Raw genomic sequence first — 21,278 nt, 5'->3', positions numbered from 1 at the left:
ATCAATTCAGCAGCATGATACTCCCATCTCCAGGTTCATGACTGCTTGAGGGTTTGCATGCATGGCGCAAATTCGGCGATGTTGCTGTGACTGCTTGCACTGCATAAGCTTTGGGGCTGGCTTATGCAGAAGGATGCGCTGCCAGATGCCTTTTTGGAGCTCGTAGAGCTGGCGCTACAGAACAAGCAAGCGCTGGGACCTCAGCTGGAGAGCGCAGTGTCCCGCGCGTGCAAACAGGCCAAGAATGGCACCTATCTAGGCTGCACTCTACGCTCTTTACTGCAGAAGCATGGATGGGCATCAGACCAGTAGCACAGTCGATGTGAAATTATTTTGTACTACAATTGTGAGTTCTTACAGGATCAGTCCAGCTGTTGCGTACAGTACCCGCCCATCCTTGTTTTCAAATCTGTTCATGAACCATTGAAGGGCTTACCCAATATTGAGCGTCTAAAAGTGTCCTGAAGTCAAGGTTTCTCATATGACGGACACTGTTCTGTATGTATCAAGATGCGCGAGAGCAACTAGCTAGTGCACTGGTCTGTCAGCCCTATTAATCAAAGTCATGACTGATCACTGAAATACTGCAATAGATCCTCTTTTGCAACAGGACGAAGATGCATATGCAGATGAGTAGTACTGTAGCTCATCTTGGCAAACAGGCTGTGGCAAGAAAAAATTGCCTCTGACATGACTGAGATTTTTTTGTTAAACTGGATTTGAAACTCATGTAAGACTACATAAGAGAACAATAGCCCTCACCGTGCATCGGTAGAGAACCATCACCGATGCACAAATATCTGTATCACAAATAAATTTCACCCCGATCACTCTCAGTAAGTAAGTAAAGATGTCTTTGCTACCTGTGGGTAAGGTCAAAGGAGCTGCACCATTCATTAGAGCTCAGTCATTAGGTGCAGGCCAAAGCGCTGTGCTGAGAGACACCCAGAGGGCCGCCACACTGAAACCAACGCCCAACACAACCACGATGATGGGCACCACAACTTCATGGAATAATTCCAGCCAGCCACCCGTCCTTCTGCTGCTCTGAACTTCAGTCTGAGCACTGCTGCCAGGGCCTCCTGTCCCTGCAGGCCCATCCTCCCCTCTACACCTCTCCTCACTGCTGCTGGGCTCCAGAGTCTTCTCCTCTTCAAGCCCATTCACCCCATCCTGCACACATCACCAAAGCACATGAATGCACAAGCATTTCACCAGAAATGTCAAAGAGGTGTGGAACACAACAACCAGCAGATTACATACCCTGCTCCTGGGTTTGCGCAGCCTGTAGAATGCAGAAGAACTAATGATGCAAGAGAAAGAGTTGGACCAACCTCCAACAGAGGGGTGTGCAAGCCGTGCTCCTCCACCCCTTGTGGCAGGGAGTATTCACCAGGGCTGTAGTAGATCTTCAGATGCAGCGCCACGGGGATGACATAGCACACAATGCACACTGCTGTCGCACCTGCAAGCAACAAAGCAGCTTGTCATGTTGAGCAAGCCAGCCACAAAATCGGTCTTGCACTACGCAGCAGAAATGCACTACGCAGCAGAAATGAAATGGGTAATGCAAACAGGGACAGTGCGACAGGGACTGCGCACCAGTGACGGCAAAGATCTTCTCAGCGCCTGTGGGGAAGGCCAGGGCAACGGCCAGGGAGCTGAACACGATGAAGCAGGTTTCCAGCGTGTGCCGCCGGCGGCTGAAGGGGGCATCCTCCCCAGCCAGCAGCACATCCAGCGTGTATCTGCATGACATCTACACACCAGCTACACATGTCAGCAGTGCCCTGAGAGCCATCAGGTATACAGTCCGGGACAAAAATCCAACTCAAGATCCTCCAGGCACCCAAAGCATGCTCAGCATGAAATCAATGAGATTTTGGTGTTGCAGTCTGTAGATTCCCCAGATCTCACGGCGGACTGCCTCATCAAAGTGCAAGCCCAAGGAGGCGCATTCATTGTGTATGGAGCTCGCATGACATGGAGCGCCTGGACAGGATAAAGGTGGGCACCTGCATGGGAGGGACACTGATGGAGAGGTAGGCAGCAATGGCCAGGTCAAGGAAGCCTTCAGCCGGCCCGCCCAGCCACTCGTTCACCAGCACATTGCCCTCTGTCTTGGTCCCATACCTCGCTGCCCCAAAGATGCCAATCACGCCGTACACCTGCAGGCAGCCAATGAACAATCAATCACCCTCTGCTAGCGCCATTCTCATGCACCAGCCACAGTTGCCACCTGCCCAAGATCCTCTGCAAACCCAGACCCTGGGAATCTTGTTACTTGCATAAGTCAGGGCAGAGTGAGGAGGCCATGCACTAGTATTGCAGAACCACACTTCTCAGCAAATAGCCAGCGCAAAGGCACTCAGATATCAATGCAGAAGGTACCACTGCTCCCCAAGCAGAAAGTAATAGGTAGGGTTAAGGATGGGTGGAAGACACGCACCACTGAGGCCACAATGCCCACAACGATGCGCACGGCAGTGCAAGTGATGCCGACGCTGGCCTGACCAGGAGGCATCTCATGCAGAAGGGGCATCAGCATGGGCTGCACGTAGAAGGCAAAGCCCAGCACCGCAAACGCTTCCGGCAGTTCCGTGCTCAGCTGCACATGAACAAAATTGCATCAGCACAGATGTCACTGCATTTGGGTGCACACACACAGGGAACAGAGGTGACCCTCAGATGCAGACAAGCATCCCCACTACATCACAAGACAAGCCGCTGCTCTCGGGTGCGTCCACTCATGGGACAGCAGTACATATCAATGTGGAGGACATTTGAAAATAGGAAGACAAGTGCTGGACGGAGATATTCAGGAAGGGATAGGTGGCAGGCACCTTGATGCCCCACAGGGGCAGCTCCCCATTGTGGATGGCTGGGAAGCCGTACTGGGCAGCCTCAGTGGCGATGATGCCTGCCAGTGCCACCACGATGACCACACCAGCCTGAGCAGCCGTCTCCAGGCTGCGCATCCTGCAGGAGAAGGTGCAAAACATCAAGGCTTTGCTACTCTGTCGTCACATTGCTTGACCTGGGCAACAGGCGTTGCTCGACCTGCCGCATCCTGCTTGCGACAGGTTACATTAAGCCAGCCTGGCATGATAAAGCTGTGCCGCAACAAGCGACCTGGTGATTGCAAGCTGATAGAAATGCAGCACAGCCATGGCATGAGAGTTTAGGTGTGAGAAGATCGCCAACATAGCAAGATTGTATGCCCCTTCGACTCAAGGCAGCGATGCAACATTTTAAAGAGAGGGGCAAGCAAACTAAGGAAGCCTCACAGCCTGCACGCTGCACATTGTCCCCACGAAGATGCATGTGCATGACTATTATTGTCGCCTCATCCGTCGCTTCTGTCCTACGCATGTATGATGCACTGATTGCATGATTTTTTTCATGTTCCGCAGAAATCAGAATAGGGGGAGCGCACTTGCGCAGGAGGCAGAGCGGGAGGACCACGCAGAGTGTAAGCAGCACCATGATGCCGCGGCCATCGTAGTCCACTAGCAGCGCCGGCGGCGATGGGGAAAGCCGCCGCAGAGCACGCTGGCCCACATCCGCCAGCAGCGCAAAGTCGCCGATCACCGTGCCAAACAGCAACAGGATCAGCGACACCTGCGTCACCACCTGCACAGGCCGCCCCATGCATGCATTTATTAGCCCTCATGTGCACTACAGTCACACTACAGGCAATGCTGAGCCACCGTGGAGACGGCACCAGCCAGGATGTCACGCCACATGCGAGTATGGAAATTGGCACTAGGCAATCGATCTTGAGCATAGCAGGTAATGTATCTAGAGCCTCTCTGCTATGGCAGAGACCAAGATGGTTCCCTCATCCAGATACAGGCAAAGTGCAGGGATCTTCAGCGGGCCGCGTGAGACGCTCTGCAGCTAATAGGTGAGCAGAGGATGGGGGTCAAAGATATAGAAGGGGGGCATGCCTTCCAGGCTCTGCCGCCCACGGCCTGCGCAACGCCCTCATAGCTATCGTGCCCGGTCAGGCCGGCCGCGCGCAGCAGCAGGACGGAGGTGAGGCTGTTGGAGTAGGCCACCACGGCCATGGTGAGCACGCCAAGAAGCACCCCCATGCGCGAGAAGGCAAAGGGCACCGGCAGCACCGAACTGCACAGCGCCAACAACTGAAGCCTCACTCATTGGCTTGGACTCCGTGCATGCAAGGTTAGAGCAGGATATTCGTTACCTTGAGGAGCAATCATGGACAGCATCGATGCTGAAGGAACAGATGACTGACGCAGAGTCAGGCCAGGAGTCACCTGCCAAGGATGGACAGCGTCAACGTGAAAATCGCGCTGATTAGCAGCCTCAACCGGCTTTCCTCTTTGACCATGCCCACCGCTGGGCTCCCTCCTTCCGGCATAGTGGTGAAATGCACGCCTATAGTCACGTGAACGGTCTGAAGCAAGGTGATCGGAGAACCAGCCCAAAGAGATGAGAGATCCTTCTGGACTTGTTGAATCCGTCAATAATCGAGTGCATTTTAATTACGCATGCTGCCGGCTACAACTATCAAAGTGCTAAGTTACGAATACCATCACGTTTTCACGGATCTTGCAAAAGACTGCCCAAGAGTGACAACAAGAACGGGGAGCAAGTGATCACAATGATCACATCCAAGAAGTTTAAAGAGAATCTGCTTTAACCATTCCATGCAGGTTGGCCAGACGAGAAGAATTTTGCGCAGTCAGCAGATCATGTGGCACCTTAGTAATTACAAGCCTTATAAGCTGACGCAACTTCCACCCATTCCGTCCTGAAGGCCTCGTGGCAAATATCTCCAACCTGGTGAGAAGATTGAAATATCAATTTCAAGGCGTGCTGTACCCTCAAGATCTTCTTGGTCTTGTTAGGGCGCAGGAGACCTTGCTGTCCTGTGCACTGCCCAGGAGCTGCAGAGCATCTGAGCAGCTCACCTGGCCTCTTAAGCAGTCCATGAGCGAGACATTCTGATATCAAATGCTTCGTATTGCTTCCCTCCTCCTTTCGCGGCGAGGAAGCAGCAGCCGTGCATGTTCCCTGTCCACCTTAGCTAGGCCATGTGTTCAGGACATGTGTTCAGTGGAGCAGAACCCCGCAAATGCGCCTGGCGACGGTGTTTGCAAGATTAGGGGGAGGCAATTGTGGCAGAATGGTCGGGATTTCACGGGTGCGCTCCGTCTGCAGATGTGTAAAAGAGATGAAGAGGTTACCCTGGGATATGCTAGTCACAGTAGCACTTACATTCCAGTCATGACGTTGGATGCATGATCCTCGTGCTGTCTTGAGCAATCTATGTCCATGACTTCGAGCTGCTGGACGATAAATTGGACGATAGATACCCAGTGACAAGGTGCCCTTGCAGGAAGTTGGGACAGCAGCATCTTGCAGATGCCGTTTGACCCTTCACCATCAATCATCGGTAGGGAGCTGCTGGGGCCACAGCTGGGCCGCACAGTGACGCAGGGCTTTCCAGACTTCGATCCTGTGGCCTACCTGGACCGCGCATGCGCCGAAGCCCAGGTTGCACAAGACATCGTCCTCAGTGACTCCTCACCGCTGCCAGAGGAGCTGCAGGCTTCACTATTCGAGCACAGCTTTGAGATCCCTATTCACATAGAATCATTTGCGCCTCCTTCCTTCGCTGGGGCGCAGAGCATCAATGTTAAACTAGGTAGGAGGACGTCACATGAATGAACTTGTAAAAGCTACTTTTGCACCTTACAACCATGACTTCTAATCCAAGGACTCCTTGCCTGACCATCATGATGTGGAAGGGAGCAGGCCAATGAAAGCATCTTTTGTTTGCGCAGGGGAACACTCGTCAGGGGAAGGGGGTGTTGACCAAGGCAGAGACTTGCGCGATGCGATGGCCACGACACTTGTCACAGAAGTGCTCTTCAGGGAGGGAGGCAACAACAAGCAATGTGCGTCACTTCTCTTTGCCTTGTGACTGCCTTGTGACGGCAATTAGCCATCTGACGGCAATCAATGCTTGAAAGATACATTGGCATATCTGGCCTAACCAGATATGCTCATACTCCATGCAGACCTTGATGAGGTGAAGCAGATGGGGCTGAAGAAGTTCATGGAAAAGGTATACAAGAAAGCTGCCATGGTGGAAAAAGTCTACATGGTCCAGTCCAAGTTTGGAGATAAGCTGCCCAATCCCTGCACAGGTTTGTCTCTCTAATATCTTAATGTTAATAATGCCTGGATTCACATGCTGTTGCCTCTATATGCTTGTCCATTTCTTCATGTTCTATTAATCAACAATATATAAATCCCGCTATGTTCCATGCAGCAAAAGACATGATCGCCGTCCTGAAGGCTGAGCCGCCAAGCGATGAAGTGATGTCACTGATTGAAGGCGAGCCTCCTGTCTCAGCTTTTTATCCAGACAAGCCAAGCATCCATTTGAAGTCTGAGGTTGCAGCGCCTTCTGTATGGCATCATAATGCTGTCTATGTGCACCCAGGACTTGAGGCCGCTATCTTGGAAGATAAGGAGGACAGAGCGCAGACGGATGGCAGCATGCACATGCAGAAGCGGACGTATCAGCCCAGCAACCGCGTGCGTAAGAACAGGCATGGGTTTCTTAACAGGCTGAGAAACAGAAATGGCCGCAAGGTTATTGCGCGGCGCAGAGCCAAGGGGCGCCACCGCGTGACAGCCTGAGAGGGTCTCTAGCAGCAGTCAGCTGATGTACCATATGCAGAGACAAGGCCGTTCAAGGCTATAAGACAAGCGTGTTGAATTCGTTATTTTCATTGGCAACCAGAGTGATAATTTTTGTGGGTGCTGAGTAGAACTTTATGTCACTGATCTTGGATAAGTTTGAAATCATGGCTTGTTGGTACGAAGGCCACTGTAAAATATGACAAGCAGGGTGTGAGGTACAGCCAACCACAGAACCAAGATGTTGGCAGACCTTGAATTACAGAGCAGGTATGCATTCTTCATGTTGCAGAGAGATGTCACTCAAGCATGCAGCTTCATTCTGCCCTTGAGCAAGGCCAGTGCAGAACGTCACTGCCTTTGGGCAACTTTCCCTTCTCCGTCGAGCCGCACTCCATTCCCAGTTTTCATCTGTCTCTTCGTGCGATGCTTCTCTTCTGCTCCGCTGCCTGCAGGCACGTGGCAGGAATATTCCATCAGTATCATGCCAGTGCCATGATTATACTGCATCAACAGGGAGGGTATTTCACAAGTGAGCCATTGCAGGCTAATGCCTCGGACAGCCCCCTTTTCACCACCAAATATTTTCCATTACTCCACGACATGTGGACATGCCAGCAGTACCAGCAGGTTGCGCCTACACCTGTATTTGATTTGACACAAGACGCAAGCATGTGATGGTCTATCGCTGTAATGTGCCTTGGCAACATATGCACACACCTCCAGCATGACTGATCGATGGCTTTAGCAGCAGGGTCCTCCTTGGGCATTATTAAGAGGAGATTCCCAGTTGTGGCTGAGCGCTGAGCTGCGCTGGCTCCGGGCTTTATCTCCACCGGCAACGCCAGTTGCAGCAAATGCCCCTGTGCAATCCATCGACACTCCTTTAACCAAGCACTTTTCCAAAATCGTGGATGGATCAGGACCCTGAGGCCTGATCTCTTGAGGGTGGCACCATGTTACATGACGTGCAAAGCAGGGCTGCTGAGGAAAGTCCTGGCTCATTCTATCAATGCTGATGGACCCAGGGGCTCACCGCACTTCAAGCAAGGTGCCTACACCTTTCTTGAAAGTGCACTACAAGATCAGATTTTGTGATGTCCAGGATGGCCGGCCAAGCGTTTTGCAGACTCTGATTGGGGTCTGATGACGGCTACCTTGATGAGTAAGCGCACATGCCTTGGTTGCACATCAGCTTTGATGAGGGAGCTGTCTAGGAAGCGGCCCACTTCTACATCAAGGTGGATGCTCAAGCCATCCCTGCTCTCCTCTAGTGCAAACTCCCATTGCCCCTCGTTCTTTTGCAGTATTGAGGATCCCTCCTGAGATAGTAAATAATCGACTCAATGAAGAAGAAGCCGGCATGTGAGGATCTTTCTTTCTGGCTGCAATGCTAAAAGTACATGAGGTGTGTTGAGAGGTTCCGTGCATGCCTGCAGAGGGGGAAAGTCATGTCTGTAGGGCTTGGATGGGCTGTGGTCTCCAAAGAATTTGGCCTGCGAGGCCCTCCTTTGCTCTTCAGCATCTGCGTTGAGCTGCTTCATTTCCCTGTGCTCGAGCACCCTTGTGGCGGGGCACCACGGCCGCCGCATCTCCCCATCCTCTCCTATGTACCTGTCCCAAAACAACTTTGTATATTAGACACAAAAACATCGGGATTGGCACTTGCAGTGCTTCCCATTTGCTCTGATTTCATGCAAATGATGCGACGGACTGGAGCCAGACAGCAAGAAATGACGTGACTGCATCTCAAGCAGTGCCATCCATTCCCGCATGTAAATACATGTGGGTTGAGTTGCAGGCAGAGTGCTGTATGGAAACAAACAAGTCTGGGATTTGGAGGCCTGCCCAGTCTCTGGGATGATGTCAGCGTCGAGCAAGCTGTCGTCCTCTACCATCTGGGCAGCGCTTTCTGGATCAACGCCTTCAGCCAGTAGCTCTATCCTGAGGCTCTCCTGCAGGCTGGGCAGCTGCTGCAGCGCTTGGCTTCTCTCTGCCTCTAAGATCTCCACACCATCCTGTGACAGGGGGCCACCAACATTGTCTGCTGTATCACACAATGCCAGCATGCGGTCCATTGGTACTCTGAAAGAGAATCCCGTCTCCCGGTGTAAATACCCAGGGTAAAGCGTGGCATCATGCCCACGCTTGATGGGTCTTGCTTGGATCTGGCGAGTCTATCAACGGGTAGAATATGTGGCAGCCTTGACAACAGCTTCAGATGCACCTTGCCTGTCGGGGGAACTGCAAGCATGAACGAAACAACAAATTTTATTACTCCTGCAGGGGCGCACCAGTTTTAGCAGTTGTGGCACAGATGCAATCACAAATGGCCTGTAGTTGGCCCACTCTGAGCAGGGATTTCCGACGAGGTGAAGCTCCGTCAAGAATTCGTTGGCAGCCAGGCTTGCCACAGTGGGCAGGCAGGCCTTTGTCACGAAGTTCATGGTGAGGTCTAGCCTGGCCAGGGATTCGCAGCGCTGCAAGTTCTGCACCTTTGTGATGTTGTTGATGGCAAGATTGAGATACTGGAGCTCCTGCACGAAAATAAGATTATTGTAATCGTCCCAGAGCTTGCTGGATCTTTAGTATTGAAGCACGGCAGCTTGTTGTGCATGGATCTACCTTGAGTCGATGCAGGTTCTCGATCTTGGCGATGAGGTTGTTCTGAAGATACAGCATCTTGAGGTTTCGGCAGGCATAACCGAGCAGTTCAATCCTCTCGATGTTCTGCTGATGAAGAGTGATCTCCTCGAGGGTAGCGAGCAATCCATCGTTGTGCTCTGCCCTCTTTCAGAGAAGATCAGCAGATACAAGACTCAGAGGTCTCGAAAAAAAAATGTGAGTGAATTTATTGTTGAACCTTGAGCCACTTTGAGGAAAAGTTTCCGAGCTGGGAAGGTGCGCACCTTCCGCAGTAGCTCTACCGTGATCCGGACCATCTCAAAAGCAGATAGGAACCAGTAATCTCGATGTCTTCCAAGACAATTTATATTGTCTATATAGTGTATGCATAGCGCGAAAGTATCGGATAGCGTTGATGAGCTCCGTCCTCTACGGTGATGACAACGAACCGTTACATGTAACCGTTGGTGACATGGCACACCATTCCCACTATTCAGACACAGAGCACCAATGTAGCATTCTGTACTTTTCAGTCTTCTTGACTCAGGGTGATGCATTTGACTGTGCATAAACTAAGGGCAGTAGCATTCCCAGTCAGTGTCCTTGTCTATGACTGTTACCACGTCCGTGTGGGTGGGGCAAGCCAAAAAGACCGCCTGCACCAGACAGCTTCATTAATCAGGATCAGATGTTGTGCAGTGTAAGAAATTCAGAAATTTGGACATTGTAAAATGGACATCCAAGCAAAAGTGATTACCTGCACATTTTTCTTTGCTTGCAGGCCCAGCGTAGCATCCACCACATATTTGGGACATGGAAACTGCCTGCACTCCACATCGAAGCTGTTAGCTGCATACTATTAAGGAATATATTGACTCCTTGAAATACTGTACACCAAAAAATAAAGGGGGATTAGGATAGCATGCTTGCGCAAACTTGCAGTCACAGCTGCAGAGTGCCTCACCGTAGATTACTCTTCCGCTGGTTCACAGTGCCTTGTCTCAACGTTGCTGCAACCTCCTCTTGACTGATGTGCCTGCACGCAAGGAACAAAGTGCTGCACCTTATTATTCATTTTGCGCAGGACAGAACTGAATAGATTAAGGGTCAGGGTAGGAGACACAACCACAAGCGTGAATGTGTAAGCAGGCACAAGCGCTTACCTGCAGTCCATTCTGCACTGCGCATGCTCTGTATACTTCATGGGCTTTGACATAATCCGGGCCAGTGTGTTTTTGTCAACTTGGTATTTTCTTGTGCGCTGGTCCCTAATGTGCCACGCGCCGACAAGCCAAGCTGCCGCGATGCTTGCCGCAAGGCCAAAGAGTCCCCATGGACTGCTTCCAGACTTTCTGGGCCCTTCAACACCACGTTGCAGGACATCTCATGACACTCTTCATTGACAAGACAGTGGCACCACGCATGTGCAGAAGACTGTTAGGCGTCATATATTTTCAGATCGTGATGCACTGCTACACATCAGGCACTGCATACCTTTGCTTTTATCCTTTCTGCTGCGCCTTGGAGCTTTAGTAGTATTGCCAAGTGTCTTTTTCCCGCGAAATGGATTGATGTCCTTCGGCATTTATATGTTCGATGACCAGCCAAGCGTCGTCAGCAGCCGATTGACATGGAACGGAAGCTCTTGAATAAGCAATTGCGATCCAATGCGTTCATCCTAGTACTGTCGTGTCACAGATAGCTTTGCTGCAGCTTGAAGGCCCAACTGAAGCCAGGAAAACTCCTCTTTTTTAGGCGCCTCACTGCGATCGGATCGATGTGTGCGTCAAAAAAAGAAGGTAATGGTTGTCTCCGCAGATCTTGACAAGAATTTCTTGCCTCCTGACCTCCTGCTCCTGGCCAAGTTGGAGGAAAGATTTGGTGATGAGTCAGCGTCACGTGGATTGATCTCACATGTGTACAGCCATCCAGGGATCGGTTCTCAAATTCTTCTGGAATCCATTAATTATTGCATGATCTCCTGGTATATTACCGAATCATCATTCCCAGCGTCACTATAGACAGTAAAAGAAAGGATCGCAAATTGAGTGAAAGTATAAGCTCGTCCGTAATTGTTTCTTAAAAGACCTCCAGAACTTCCTTTTGCTTGGAGTGCATCTTCGTTTCTGGTCAAACACGATGCGAGTATTTCAGCAGCAGATGGCTCTATGTGGTGAGCAGCACTTGAGTCTGCAAAGATTGGCACAAGGACATCGCAGCGCCTTCAGGCACTCCAGACAAACACACCTGATCACTCGAGCGGCTGGCAGCACATTCGGCCACTCCTTCAGGGTGACAACGTTTGGAGAATCCCATGGCAAGGGCGTTGGCTGTGTGATAGATGGTGTGCCGCCGCGGCTGCCTATCACCAAAGAGGAAATACAGGTGCACTTCTCATACCTTCGTTGAGTTACAAGTTGCTAACTTCTGTTCAGATCCGTGGATGCTTATAAAGCATGTATTGCGCTGCACGTCATCACAGCAGGCGTAAAGCATGATATTTTGTTCTGCTGTGTTGCTCTCATCAGGCAGAGCTGGACAGGAGAAGGCCAGGACAGAGCCGCATAACAACACCAAGGAAGGAGTCAGACACGTGCGAGATCTACTCTGGTGTGTCAGAGGGCATCACGCTGGGGACACCAATTTGCATCATGGTCCCCAACACTGATCAGAAGTCCCAGGACTACTCAGAGATGTCTGTGGCATACCGACCGTCCCACGCAGACGCAACCTATGACATGAAGTACGGCATCAGAGCGGTGCGTGCACCATCAGTTCCCCTGATAATTCTCAACAGAATCCCAAAGCCTCACTTCACCATGATGAAGGCACGGGAAGCAGAACTGGCCCCTGTCCGTTGCCCTAACAGATACATGCTGTACGTTGGAGCAGATGATTGAGCAGACTTGTAATGTTGGGATAGGTGGCGGGCGGTGGCAGGTCGTCTGCGCGAGAGACGATTGGACGTGTGGCCGCAGGGGCCATAGCCAAGAAGCTCCTGCGCTTGATCGCTGGCGTAGAGGTTAATACCATCCCCTCACACACCCTGCTTGTGCTAGTAAAAATGCCATGCTTTCTACAGCACTTTGAGTTGCATGTGTCTGGCTGGTCCGAGCGGTGGTAGAGAGTGCATATTGTTGTGTGCAGGTGCTGGCTTATGTCAGCAGAGTGCGGGACGTGACATCGAACGTGGACAATGCCACCTTCACCCAGGAGCAGGTGGAGGCAAACGACGTACGCTGCCCCGATGCAGAAGCCGCAAAGGCCATGTACACAGGTGGCCTGCCTCTCACTTCTCCTTTTTTTTTTAGGTGGAGTCTTGATGCCACGCATGCATGCCCGAGTGTTTGCTTGTGTCGACGGAAAATGTTTTTCTATTTGGAAGAGTAGCCAAAGAAGCAGCTATCTGGAGTGCAGCTATTGACGAGGTGCGGCTGCGCGGGGACTCATGCGGAGGGGAGGTGACCTGTGTGATCCGGTCCTGCCCCAAGGGCCTCGGCTCTCCAGTCTTCTTTGACAAGCTGGAGGCGGAGCTCTGCAAAGCCCTCATGTCCCTGCCAGCCTCCAAGGTGCGTTGCATGCCATTTTCCACCAGCATGCACTGGTGCACTTCTTGTGCCTCTGTGATGGCAGCTGCCTGAAGGCTTGACAGATGGCGTCATCAGGTGCATGATGCCTTACTGCGGAAGACGGCAAAGCATGTCATGAGTTCTTGCAAAACAGTATTGCAAGGCCATATGAGTTCCAGGATGTGACTGCGCACAGTCATGGAATACCTACAGTACGAGCTCTTCAACCAATACCTTGCTGTTGTAAACACAGGGCATTGAGATTGGCAGCGGCTTCTCGGGCTCGCGCATGCTGGGGAGCGAGCACAACGACGAATTCTACATGGACGACGGCGAAGTCCGCACCCGAACCAACAGGTGCCTGCTGCCTCCTCTTCCTTTCCGCTTTGACTTGGAATGGAAGTTTGTTGGCCTCTTCTTGCACATACTTTTGGCTGCTAATGCCTGCTATCCAGTAAGGCCTTTAGGTGCCAGACAATGAGCTTCCAGCTGGTCTTGCGGCCCCACTTAGAGCTTCTTTAGCATCTGTAGCATTTTGGGGATGCAGATCTGCTGAAACATGTGCTTCACCTGTGTTGCAGTCTTTCAATACATCAAGAGAAAGTTTGGTGACATGACAGTGCCTAGCACTCCCAAATATTTGTGAACAAGTAGTTCCTGCCCGTGGCAATGCCACAAAACTACAAGTTCATCTTTCAGACGCCTGGGGACGTCAGTGCCTGACCTGATGAGAGCCCGTGCATGTGCGCAGGTCGGGTGGCATCCAGGGGGGCCTATCCAACGGGGAGGACATAGTGGCCAAGATTGCATTTAAGCCGACGTCGACGATCTCGCGCAAGCAGAACACGGTCAGTCGCGATGGCGAAGAGGTGGAGCTGATCGCGCGAGGCCGCCACGATCCCTGCGTCGTGCCCAGAGCTGTACCCATGGTTGAGGCCATGGCTGCGCTTGTAATTGCCGACCAGCTGCTGCAGGTGCGCTCTCCTCGCTTGGCATGAACAGATCAACCATTATCTTTCGGTGGATTATTGAGCAATAATAAAGGCAGCAGTGTGCTTTTCTGAAAGATTTCAGGGGGCAGACGGAATCACCTGACAGGAAAGAAGTGCTTGTGATGGTGACAAAAAAAAAACTTTTTGCATGCTGGTTGTGGCATGCTCTCTTTGATCGTAAGCTGCATGCGCAGATACTGCAAGTCTGCAGCTGTTGAATGTCTGAGGAAGGAGGTGAAGGCAACCTTTTGCAGCTGTAATTTCATACGTATTGTCAACGGTACTGGTAAGCGCTGAGATTCTCAATGGTTTGCTGGCCTGACCTTTGTGTGGTCGTGTTTGCAGCATTACGCACAGTGCGAGCTGCTTCCCCGGGACAGCGCATGCAGCCCTGATGTGTCAATTGCTCGCCAGTTCCGCCAGCATCTGGAGAGCAGCAGCGCCGTAGCCTCTCCATGATGTGATGGAGCACCATGATGGCGCAGAGGGCTGAACTTCCTGAGTGGCAATGGGCGTATTCAAGTCAATTTACACCTGTAGGTTGACAGATTCTTGTTTGATGGCTTTGGTAGGCTGTGTAATTGCTGTGGTGAATGGCCCATGGATAGCGGTGCGAGAGACTCAGGACACATGTCGAGACGTGTCCATTTGACAATCAGCCGTGCCATTGTTAGTACAGTATTTCATTCTTCCACGTCAAGTCAAGAGTAGCATTGAGATCAGGCTGCTCATTCGCTGCTGCTCTCTGCTAGAATTGACTTTCAGAGAGAAAAGAACCAGGGAAGTTCATGCTATCCCATAGCTTCCCATAAAAGAGAAGCTGGGGTGGGTGGAAATGCTTCCTTCATTCGTCTATACTTCCAATCCATTTGACACTGCATTTCGTCATCACGAACAATGTAGACCATCTTACGCTTCTCATTCTGGCTGTAATGCGTCTTGCTTGGCCCCTGTCAGACTGCCTAGAGGGCGGGATCGCTTTTAGAGATCGCCGTTGCACCACTTTCAGGCAAAGAAAAGTCACACCCGTAAAGAGAAATACTCTTTCTATTCAACCAAGGAAGTGGAAGTGTCTGTGCTCGAGCGATAGTCATGGTACAATTGAGAGTGACGGTGACCATGACCGCACGCAGTCCAACAAAAAGAAAAGCATTCCCGACAAATGGGAGGTGATCAAGGCATATTCACAACCGTTAATGTCTCTGCAAATTCCAAGGAATGTGAAAGCTTCCATTTGGACGAGGTATACTGGCTAAAAGGAGTCATGGCTGCAGGCTGGGAGTGAAGGCAAAACACGGCGTGAGGTCGGGATCGAGGCTGGTACTGCAGCTTTGGCATCTGTAGGCAAGCATTACGCCTCTTACCACCAAGCTCCTGGCCTATCACCCAACGATCACATGCTTGCAGATGCTAATTGTGCCAAGGTGTTAATGAATGTAGATTGATGCTTGAAGCTGCAGATTTGCTGTGAAATAGAGCACATGATGACTGCTAAACCCAATGGCATATCGCATGATGCAGGCAGCTGGCTCTGGTCTGCCGAGCCAGCGCAGGCCATCAGAGATGTGCAGCTGCCAGACGGCTCAGTAGTCACTGCATACGAGCTAGAAATAGCGCTGAAGATTGTTGCACTGCGTGGCTCTGTGCCGTCAGATGCCATCCTTGAGTTCCGCCATGCTCTCAGCAAGTATGGGCGCTTCCAGCTGGCTCAGAAGCCCCAGATTGCAGACATCTTTGAGGAGCTCGGCCAGCCCAGGTCAATTTCTTTAGTGGGCGAAATGCCGCATGCTTTGTTGCATCAAAGCTACAAGAAGGCCCATGCCAATTGCCTGAAAGCATGCAGTGGCTTCTTGCAAAAAGAATGGGCAGATTGTCACTCTGTATCTTTGTAAAATTATTTATGGTGGGGGGTGGTGCAGCAAGAAGAACAGCGCAGCGAGGGCGGACGCAGTGACTCTTGGGGACGTCTGGCTCGGGCCGGCCATACGGGCAGGCCTCATACAGCCGATCCCCGAGGCAGAAAGCAATCGTTGGTGGGTGAGTAGCTGCCTAACAAGCATCTCTGCAACTGCCACACTAATTTATGCCAGCCCGCACCACAAGACATCTTGTCACCTGCCGCAGTCTGAGCTCTCATCCCAGCTCTCGTGGCAGAGATACAAGGATAGTTGTGCACCTGCAGGGAAATCTTCCACCGAGGTGGCGTGAGTTGGTGAAGCGCGGCGCAGATGGCAGTGTGGACCCAAAGGGCCTGGTGTGGGCCTGCCCTCATCGCTGGGGATGCACCCTCATCGCCTACCGCAAAAGTGCCCTGCTCAGGCATGCTCTGCAGATCTGCTCTCAGCATTCCCCTCCGCCTTGATTCCCCATTGCTGATCTCCACAACATGTGAAGGAATATCTGTGAATGGAGTTTGCTGTGGAGCTAGGGCTTGCTTGCCATGCTGGTCAGGCACAGGTGCCCGCGCAAGGAGTGCGTATGCTCTACGTCATTACTTAATGTGCATGTGCATGGGCACAGCATGAATATTCATTGGCTCCCACTGTTTTTTTCAATCAGTGTTGTTGCAGCTCCTTCCTCGCAGATATCGCTCCCACTTTTGTTAGAACAGACTATAACCCGTAGTGTGAGTGGTGACGCATCGGGTTATGTGGTGCTGACAGGGCGGGGGCGCACCCGATCAGGGACTGGGGGGACCTGCTGCAGCCGTGCCTGAGGCAGCGAGTCGCCTGGGTGGACTCTCCGCGCGAGTTTGTGGGCGCTGCGCTCAAAACGCTGGGAGGCGGCTTCAACACAGGCGCGGCCGAGCTGGCCTCTTTGGGTCTGTCTGATCAGGACCTGGCCCAGCAAGTGGACCGCTTGCGGCAGCAGGTATGCTCAGAAATTGAAGCTCTCTGAAATGTCAGGTTTTGCCTTCCTGTGGCCATGCATTGCATGCTCGGCGCCCTCGCAACTACTGAGTAGACCAAGAGAGTTCGCAAAACATGCAAAGTAGTGCTTGCGCCGAGTATGGACGAAGGCCACCCTTGCGATTGTATGGTACCTGTTGCAAAGGTACCTATCAGTAATTGATGAATCGCAGTCACAGCAGATCAGGGCTTTCTGCTGTCTCACAGGCAGATGGGCGATGCAGGGCATGCATTGCCGACAGCCGGCTCGTTTGAGGCGTGAAGGACAAGTGTCAGAATGCTGGTCAGCATTTGGCATGTGCGCGTAGGTGCGGGTCTTCAGCAGCAAGGAGCACATAAAGGCGCTGGGGGCCAAAGATGTGTGGGCGGTGGTGGGATGGAGTGGCGACCTGGTCCCTGCTGCTGAGCGCAGCGGCGATGTGGTGCTTGTTGCCCCGGCCTCCGGCACTTCGCTGTGGGCTGACATGTGGGCTGTTCCCTCCCACGCTCAACACGGCTCCCGGGTATGACCTCGATTCATTGCACCACGCAGCTGCACTGCATGACACAATCGTGCCATTGCTAGCTCTGATTGTGGTGTTGCTAGCACTCTGTGTTTCAGGGAGGCTGCAGAGATCCCTCTTGCCTGTGAGGTGGTCAGCCATTGCTGGTGTCTTGCAGCAGGCTTGGAAGAGGGGAAGAGTACAGAATGACATGCTCATTGAGGCTGTATGCTATGTGTACAGATGCGAGGGCCATCCCCGCTGCTGCCAGCCTGGCTTGATTACTGGCTGCAGCCCTCAAGGGCGGCCTGGAATAGAGGCCTGAAGTCAGGGGCGTCGCCTCTCTTGCTGCCTCCATCGACTGATGCACGCTCGGGCACCAGCAGGCAGGAGCAAGACTCGACGGAAGACAATGTGAGTCTTCTAGGCACCTTCTTGAAGCGTTGCTTCAAAACATGCACGAAGTTTGTCAGCTGGCGAGTGCAACTTCGCATGTGATGAGGAAGCCTGCATCTGTACATCCAGTGCTTACTTTTTAATCAAGATTCTTCTGTATGAGGCATCAGCCAGTTCCTCTGACGCAACAGGGGCTCCAGGACGCATTTGGTGATGTGATCCCAGAAGAGTCAGTGCTGCAGAGGAGTGAGTTTCTTCTGCCGCTGGATGAGCGCACCCGGCAGCTGTATTGGAACATGTTACACCCTGACTGGGACAAGCCAACTGTACACTGAATGCAGCAGGCTACATGTTGAATGCCCTGAATTGTGCATTGACCAGTATGCACTGTATCAAGCGAGTGCAGCAGGCCCTTGTATACGTGAGGTATACATTTAAACTAACAGCTGCAGGCACTATGACCCTGTATCAGAAGTAATGATTGCAATTCAGCACGGCTGCTTAAAAAACAGTCAGTGCCCTTTGTGCAGCTGTCCTGTTGCCTTTCCTTGGCGCTGGTCGCTCACTGGAGGCTTCTTTGAACGCTGTTCTCATAGTGATCATAGCAAAGCTGCCTGAATCCCTCTTGGTAGCTAGCACCAATTTCCAGGCTGCCCATAACTTGAAAGGGAATGTTATGGGCTTGATGCAAGCCCGCAAGCAGATGGACTCAGCCAATGACAGTGTAAGGCGGCCTGGATCCCTGTGCAAGCGAAAAGCGAGACTTCACTAGATTCTTCTTGTCAAAGGGCATGGGAACTTCGGTATGTTGAGAGAAGCACGAAATCAAATCAAATAAATGATGAGTAATTGTGCAGATGGTGACCCTAAACAGATATGAGCCACTACATGAGCTTACGCAGGTGCTGGGATACCCTCACCGTCTTACTCCTGGAGAGTTTCTCAACCAGCTCCACGATTGTACTGTCTTTTGTGCCCTCACCATTGCCATGCTGTAAGCCTGTTCCAGACGTTGATTTTTTGCAAGAGCAGATGCGACCGGCTGCATAAAAGTCCTGGAAGGTTGTATCGTGTAGCATAGTGTCCAGAAGCCAACAGCCATTGCTGCGCCTAAGATCTCATGAATGATTATAGCTTTCGGAACATCAGATGCCGTCAGGCCTTGATCGGCAAAGTATTGCTTCAAACGTTCCATAGACTCATGCAAATCAGCTTCAAAAATTGTACAAATACAATTGATAACAGTCTATTATCAAAATGGAATGGCAGATGATCCAAGTCGGATGTCTTAAAATTGCATGCATCTGATTTAGACGGGCAGGCCAAAAAGACGATCAAGGTTCTGGCCCATTAATTTCTTGAAACTCTTCGACTGTGTTACTAACGGCATCGTGTGTATAACAGAAGTGCAAGCTGCAGGTCAGTGTTTCTATTTTCCCTCAAGAAATTGGCAATATAGAGTTCATAGGTATTTTTAATTGTCTGCATCACTCATCCTCATTGTATCATGGTTCAGGATGGACAGAAAACATGCCAGTGCACAATGTGTGCAACTATTGCACTGCTATAAGAAGTAGAAAGCACAAACTTACAGGCACCTAGGAAGCATCAATGCACGCACCGGTCACCCTCGTGACCATGTGCATGCGCATGGTGTCACTAACATCATGACATCACAAGCATCATGATGACGGCATTCAAGGTGCTATCATCACTGGTGTGTGAAAGTGCCAGGGTGCCATTAGTGACAGAGGCTCAAAATCAGCTCTAGCGTCTCTCCATACCTATGTATATGTATAGCTTATAATGAAGCAAAGGACATTTGCAAGAGCACGCATGCATTTATCAGGGGAAAAAACCAGCTGCACTCGCTGGCCGGCTAAGGGGACTTCCTGTACTAGTCCCTAGCGAAGTGCCATATGTGGCGCGTCTTCTCTATTGATCTGTACCTAATGAGACCCAGGACAAAATCTTGAACCTAAATCAGCTGCTGCCTTCTGCTGCCTTTAGAGGATCTTGTGCATCAGTAGAAGCATACTGTGTAGATTGGCCGTCTGCCTGTCTCCTCCTCGAACTGCTGGATGACATCGTCAATCCCATCTTCCCAATCCTCCTTGGCCTCAAGCTGCAAGTGCCAAGTGAACGCAATCATTGAGACTCCCAGATGAGCGCGAGAGTGTCAGATGTACAGAGACATGGTTGCAACCTGCAGGTTGTGCCAGCTGGTAGGAATGGCAGAGGTCAAATGTTCGTTTCGAAGGCATGGTGTGAAGTGCCTCACCAGCTGGCACAGCCTGAGAGTCTGCGGCGCCACGCGTGCAGCTTCTTCATGGTTGTCCTCAACATTCTGCATGCGCAGCAGTGTCTTCAACAGAAAAGGAAAAGAATCTTGGCTGGGCTCGCAATCAAGAAATGTGCAGGTTATTTTCCTGGCCAGATCTCTTCACATGCTGGAAGAGACTCACGATGTTGATGACCAGAAGGGGCTTCATGGTCGACTGAGGCCTGCTGTTGAAATCTGCAAGCATGCATGCACGGTGCCGTCAGGCGCATGGCTGCATTGCATTCCTGGCAGCAGTCGTGAAACTGGGGACATATTCCTAGTCTCACCATCTAGGAGCTGCTCCATGATACGCTCATCAAACGTGACCACGGCATCAAAGACATCCCTGTTGTCCTGCCACCGCTCAGGGGCTCGTTTGACTCCCATGTTGCGCTGCAGCATCTGCAAATCCATGCACATGACTCACCATCAGCCACTAATGCAACAATGCATACCCAGGAAACTGCAATGCATCCTAGCCATCGCCTACGATGTTTCTCCAGGTTATAGCAACACGATGTGCGCATCCCTTGAACATGATGACAAAATTACTGCTGCTTTCCCACCTCGCAATGCAAAACGGTTGGGTGAGCTAAGCAGATAGGCAGTATGGCAGAGGGAGTGCCCAGGCATGTCTGCACCTGCAGGAGGCCTTTCCGTGAGTAGAAGTTCTCATCCTTCTGCCGCAGGTCCTCATAGATGTCCGCATATGGAGTGCCAAAGTCGTACACATTGGGTTCTCTCTGGCTGGTGCCAGGGAGCTTGACGTGCCCATTTGTGCCATAGGAACTAACCTGCAGAGGTGCCATCGGCAAGTTCAATGTTCTCGTTTATACGATGCCACACGGTTCGAGACCAGATAAGACATGGCTCCTGTACTAACCAATCTGCAACAGGCCATGCCCATTACCTGGAAGCCATGCTTTTTGAGGAGTGCATGTGCCTCCATGGATCTGTTCTGATTTGAGGCACAAACCATTGCAACCTTCATTTTCCCCATGTTGCAGCCAGCTGTGGGGGACAGTGTGGAAGTGTGAAAGCTTCACCCAAAAGTAGATCGACTATGTCGGTTCCCGCTCAAGCTCTGCCATACACAATCATTGCAAAATCTACATCATTTGGATATCAAAATGTCTATCACAATGTTGTTGTAGACAGAAACAGGCCCTCGTCCTACGCAGATCGCAATTCCAGTGTCCTTGGTCCTGTGACCATTTGAAGCATGCTACGCCTGTTCATCTACATCACCTGTTTCTCAATAGAATGCATTCCTTGTCTCTGGAGGCTTAGACTATAATTTA

General features: G+C 51.4%; 7 protein-coding genes across 7 annotated transcripts; 3 read left to right on the top strand and 4 right to left on the bottom strand.

The window, feature by feature from the left end:
- Window positions 1-903: 903 nt before the first annotated feature.
- Window positions 904-4,387, bottom strand: COCSUDRAFT_62506 (hypothetical protein; the record flags this gene model as incomplete). Its single annotated transcript, XM_005648466.1, has 9 exons — window positions 904-1,173; window positions 1,335-1,465; window positions 1,603-1,759; window positions 2,016-2,168; window positions 2,450-2,608; window positions 2,844-2,979; window positions 3,437-3,633; window positions 3,972-4,131; window positions 4,284-4,387. 9 exons carry the CDS (start codon window positions 4,385-4,387, stop codon window positions 904-906), a joined length of 1,467 nt encoding a protein of 488 aa, XP_005648523.1.
- A 429-nt stretch (window positions 4,388-4,816) lies between these two features.
- On the top strand, window positions 4,817-6,889 carry COCSUDRAFT_53174 (hypothetical protein). Its single transcript, XM_005648465.1, has 6 exons — window positions 4,817-5,173; window positions 5,369-5,677; window positions 5,817-5,930; window positions 6,054-6,182; window positions 6,308-6,373; window positions 6,482-6,889. The coding sequence occupies exons 1-6, from the start codon at window positions 4,984-4,986 to the stop codon at window positions 6,679-6,681; spliced, it is 1,008 nt and encodes a 335-aa protein (XP_005648522.1). The 5' UTR covers window positions 4,817-4,983; the 3' UTR covers window positions 6,682-6,889.
- A 301-nt stretch (window positions 6,890-7,190) lies between these two features.
- COCSUDRAFT_15003 (outer arm dynein light chain 1) lies at window positions 7,191-9,623 on the bottom strand (the record flags this gene model as incomplete). Its single annotated transcript, XM_005648464.1, has 7 exons — window positions 7,191-7,544; window positions 7,839-8,003; window positions 8,085-8,273; window positions 8,577-8,699; window positions 8,976-9,218; window positions 9,307-9,471; window positions 9,591-9,623. 7 exons carry the CDS (start codon window positions 9,621-9,623, stop codon window positions 7,191-7,193), a joined length of 1,272 nt encoding a protein of 423 aa, XP_005648521.1.
- A 119-nt stretch (window positions 9,624-9,742) lies between these two features.
- COCSUDRAFT_53173 (hypothetical protein) lies at window positions 9,743-11,086 on the bottom strand. The gene is made up of 5 exons (XM_005648463.1): window positions 10,801-11,086; window positions 10,470-10,665; window positions 10,271-10,342; window positions 10,064-10,130; window positions 9,743-9,962 (listed from the first exon to the last, which is right to left on the bottom strand). The coding sequence occupies exons 1-5, from the start codon at window positions 10,889-10,891 to the stop codon at window positions 9,879-9,881; spliced, it is 510 nt and encodes a 169-aa protein (XP_005648520.1). The 5' UTR covers window positions 10,892-11,086; the 3' UTR covers window positions 9,743-9,878.
- A 380-nt stretch (window positions 11,087-11,466) lies between these two features.
- COCSUDRAFT_36212 (chorismate synthase) lies at window positions 11,467-14,326 on the top strand (the record flags this gene model as incomplete). The annotated part of the gene is made up of 8 exons (XM_005648462.1): window positions 11,467-11,691; window positions 11,835-12,065; window positions 12,230-12,328; window positions 12,454-12,583; window positions 12,724-12,875; window positions 13,129-13,232; window positions 13,627-13,849; window positions 14,213-14,326. The coding sequence occupies 8 exons, from the start codon at window positions 11,467-11,469 to the stop codon at window positions 14,324-14,326; spliced, it is 1,278 nt and encodes a 425-aa protein (XP_005648519.1).
- A 1,139-nt stretch (window positions 14,327-15,465) lies between these two features.
- On the top strand, window positions 15,466-17,603 carry COCSUDRAFT_10367 (periplasmic binding protein-like II; the record flags this gene model as incomplete). The annotated part of the gene is made up of 7 exons (XM_005648461.1): window positions 15,466-15,636; window positions 15,794-15,904; window positions 16,050-16,173; window positions 16,325-16,343; window positions 16,531-16,738; window positions 17,085-17,279; window positions 17,502-17,603. Coding segments are annotated over 7 exons (930 nt in total), but the record flags the coding sequence as incomplete, so codon positions are not given.
- Window positions 17,604-19,224: 1,621 nt separating this feature from the next.
- COCSUDRAFT_28549 (Ssu72-like protein) lies at window positions 19,225-21,246 on the bottom strand. The gene is made up of 6 exons (XM_005648460.1): window positions 20,888-21,246; window positions 20,619-20,771; window positions 20,265-20,379; window positions 20,120-20,172; window positions 19,936-20,001; window positions 19,225-19,779 (listed from the first exon to the last, which is right to left on the bottom strand). Exons 1-6 carry the CDS (start codon window positions 20,975-20,977, stop codon window positions 19,678-19,680), a joined length of 579 nt encoding a protein of 192 aa, XP_005648517.1. The 5' UTR covers window positions 20,978-21,246; the 3' UTR covers window positions 19,225-19,677.
- Between the last annotated feature and the right edge of the window lie 32 nt (window positions 21,247-21,278).

The sequence above is a fragment of the Coccomyxa subellipsoidea genome (genome assembly GCF_000258705.1).
Source record: "Coccomyxa subellipsoidea C-169, whole genome shotgun sequence".
Classification (NCBI taxonomy): Eukaryota; Viridiplantae; Chlorophyta; class Trebouxiophyceae; family Coccomyxaceae; genus Coccomyxa; species Coccomyxa subellipsoidea.
This window is presented reverse-complemented; position numbering and strand designations above follow the sequence as displayed.

Excerpts from the sequence above, each read along its gene's own strand:
- COCSUDRAFT_53174 (XM_005648465.1), top strand. The coding sequence starts at position 4,984 with ATGCTTCGTATTGCTTCCCTCCTCCTTTCGCGGCGAGGAAGCAGCAGC. Across the intron at positions 5,931-6,053 it reads GGGAGGCAACAACAAGCAAT|ACCTTGATGAGGTGAAGCAG; the intron begins GTGCGTCACTTC and ends TACTCCATGCAG. Across the intron at positions 6,374-6,481 it reads AGTGATGTCACTGATTGAAG|GACTTGAGGCCGCTATCTTG; the intron begins GCGAGCCTCCTG and ends ATGTGCACCCAG.
- COCSUDRAFT_53173 (XM_005648463.1), bottom strand. The coding sequence starts at position 10,891 with ATGCCGAAGGACATCAATCCATTTCGCGGGAAAAAGACACTTGGCAAT. Across the intron at positions 10,666-10,800 it reads CAGAAAGGATAAAAGCAAAG|GGCCCAGAAAGTCTGGAAGC; the intron begins GTATGCAGTGCC and ends GTGGTGTTGAAG. Across the intron at positions 9,963-10,063 it reads AAGCAAAGAAAAATGTGCAG|GCGGTCTTTTTGGCTTGCCC; the intron begins GTAATCACTTTT and ends TGTCTGGTGCAG.
- COCSUDRAFT_28549 (XM_005648460.1), bottom strand. The coding sequence starts at position 20,977 with ATGGGGAAAATGAAGGTTGCAATGGTTTGTGCCTCAAATCAGAACAGA. Across the intron at positions 20,772-20,887 it reads TCAAAAAGCATGGCTTCCAG|GTTAGTTCCTATGGCACAAA; the intron begins GTAATGGGCATG and ends GCACCTCTGCAG. Across the intron at positions 20,173-20,264 it reads CATGGAGCAGCTCCTAGATG|ATTTCAACAGCAGGCCTCAG; the intron begins GTGAGACTAGGA and ends GCATGCTTGCAG.